We start from the raw sequence: 846 nt of genomic DNA, 5'->3' as shown, positions 1-846 counted from the left end.
ACTGATAGATAGGGAGCCCTGGTGGCACAGTGGTTAAATGCCTGTACTGCAGTCACAGTGTGTGAGTTTGATCCTGAAGGGCTCCAAGGTTGACTTGGCCTTCCATCCTTTTGTAGGCCAGTAAAAGGAATACCCATCATGTTGGGGGCAACTGGCTTACAGATTGTAAACTGCTTAGAGAGTGCTGAGTTCACTATGAAGTGGTATAGAAATGTTAATGTGATTGCTATTGCTACTATGTGTGGGTGCCCTCCTGGGACCCTAGCAGTTTGGGTAACACCAGACTTGTGTAAGTAATGTGTGCTCTCCGTCATGGAAAACTTATGGCCCTTCTCTTCTTTATTCTAGTGACCCGGGGCAGAAGGGACTATGGCTCAGCCCAGGCTCCTGATCCTCCTCTTGGTTTTGCTCGCAGCCCGGAGAGGCCTCCTCCTCAAGCTCTACAAAGCCGAATCCATCTACAGTTGCATCAACGCCGCTCTCTCAGATGCCAACCGTGCCCTCGGGGATGAGAACTCCCCTCTGGAGAAAAGGAGCTTTGTCTTCCAGTCGGGGGGCGAAGAGGAGACCTCCTCCGAGGATGAAGAAGAAGAGATGGAGGAGGAGGAGAAGGAGAAAAGGACGTACCCGGGGGTCACCCGCTACAAATCCCTGGCCCAGGTCCAGGGCAAGGGCAAGATGTCCCCAGGCCTTGCCAAAAGTGACCGGCGTACAAAGTTCACCCTCTCCCTTGATGTCCCCACCAACATCATGAACATCCTCTTTAACATTGCCAAGGCGAAGAACCTGAGGGCCAAGGCGGCCGCCAACGCCCAGCTGATGGCCCAAATTGGCCGGAGAAAGTGA

At 53.2% G+C, this 846-nt stretch overlaps 1 protein-coding gene across 1 annotated transcript; it reads left to right on the top strand.

Moving 5' to 3' along the window:
- The first annotated feature begins 369 nt into the window (after nt 1–369).
- On the top strand, nt 370–846 carry LOC149311601 (urocortin-3-like). Its single transcript, XM_089526657.1, has one exon. The coding sequence runs from the start codon at nt 370–372 to the stop codon at nt 844–846; it is 477 nt and encodes a 158-aa protein (XP_089382783.1).

This window comes from Sceloporus occidentalis, unplaced genomic scaffold (genome assembly GCF_023333645.1).
Source record: "Sceloporus occidentalis isolate IW3139 unplaced genomic scaffold, rSceOcc1.0.p SCAF_5, whole genome shotgun sequence".
NCBI classification, from domain to species: Eukaryota; Metazoa; Chordata; class Lepidosauria; order Squamata; family Phrynosomatidae; genus Sceloporus; species Sceloporus occidentalis.
This window is presented reverse-complemented; position numbering and strand designations above follow the sequence as displayed.

Bases quoted from the DNA above. Each gene is read 5' to 3' on its own strand.
- LOC149311601 (XM_089526657.1), top strand. From the start codon at position 370: ATGGCTCAGCCCAGGCTCCTGATCCTCCTCTTGGTTTTGCTCGCAGCC.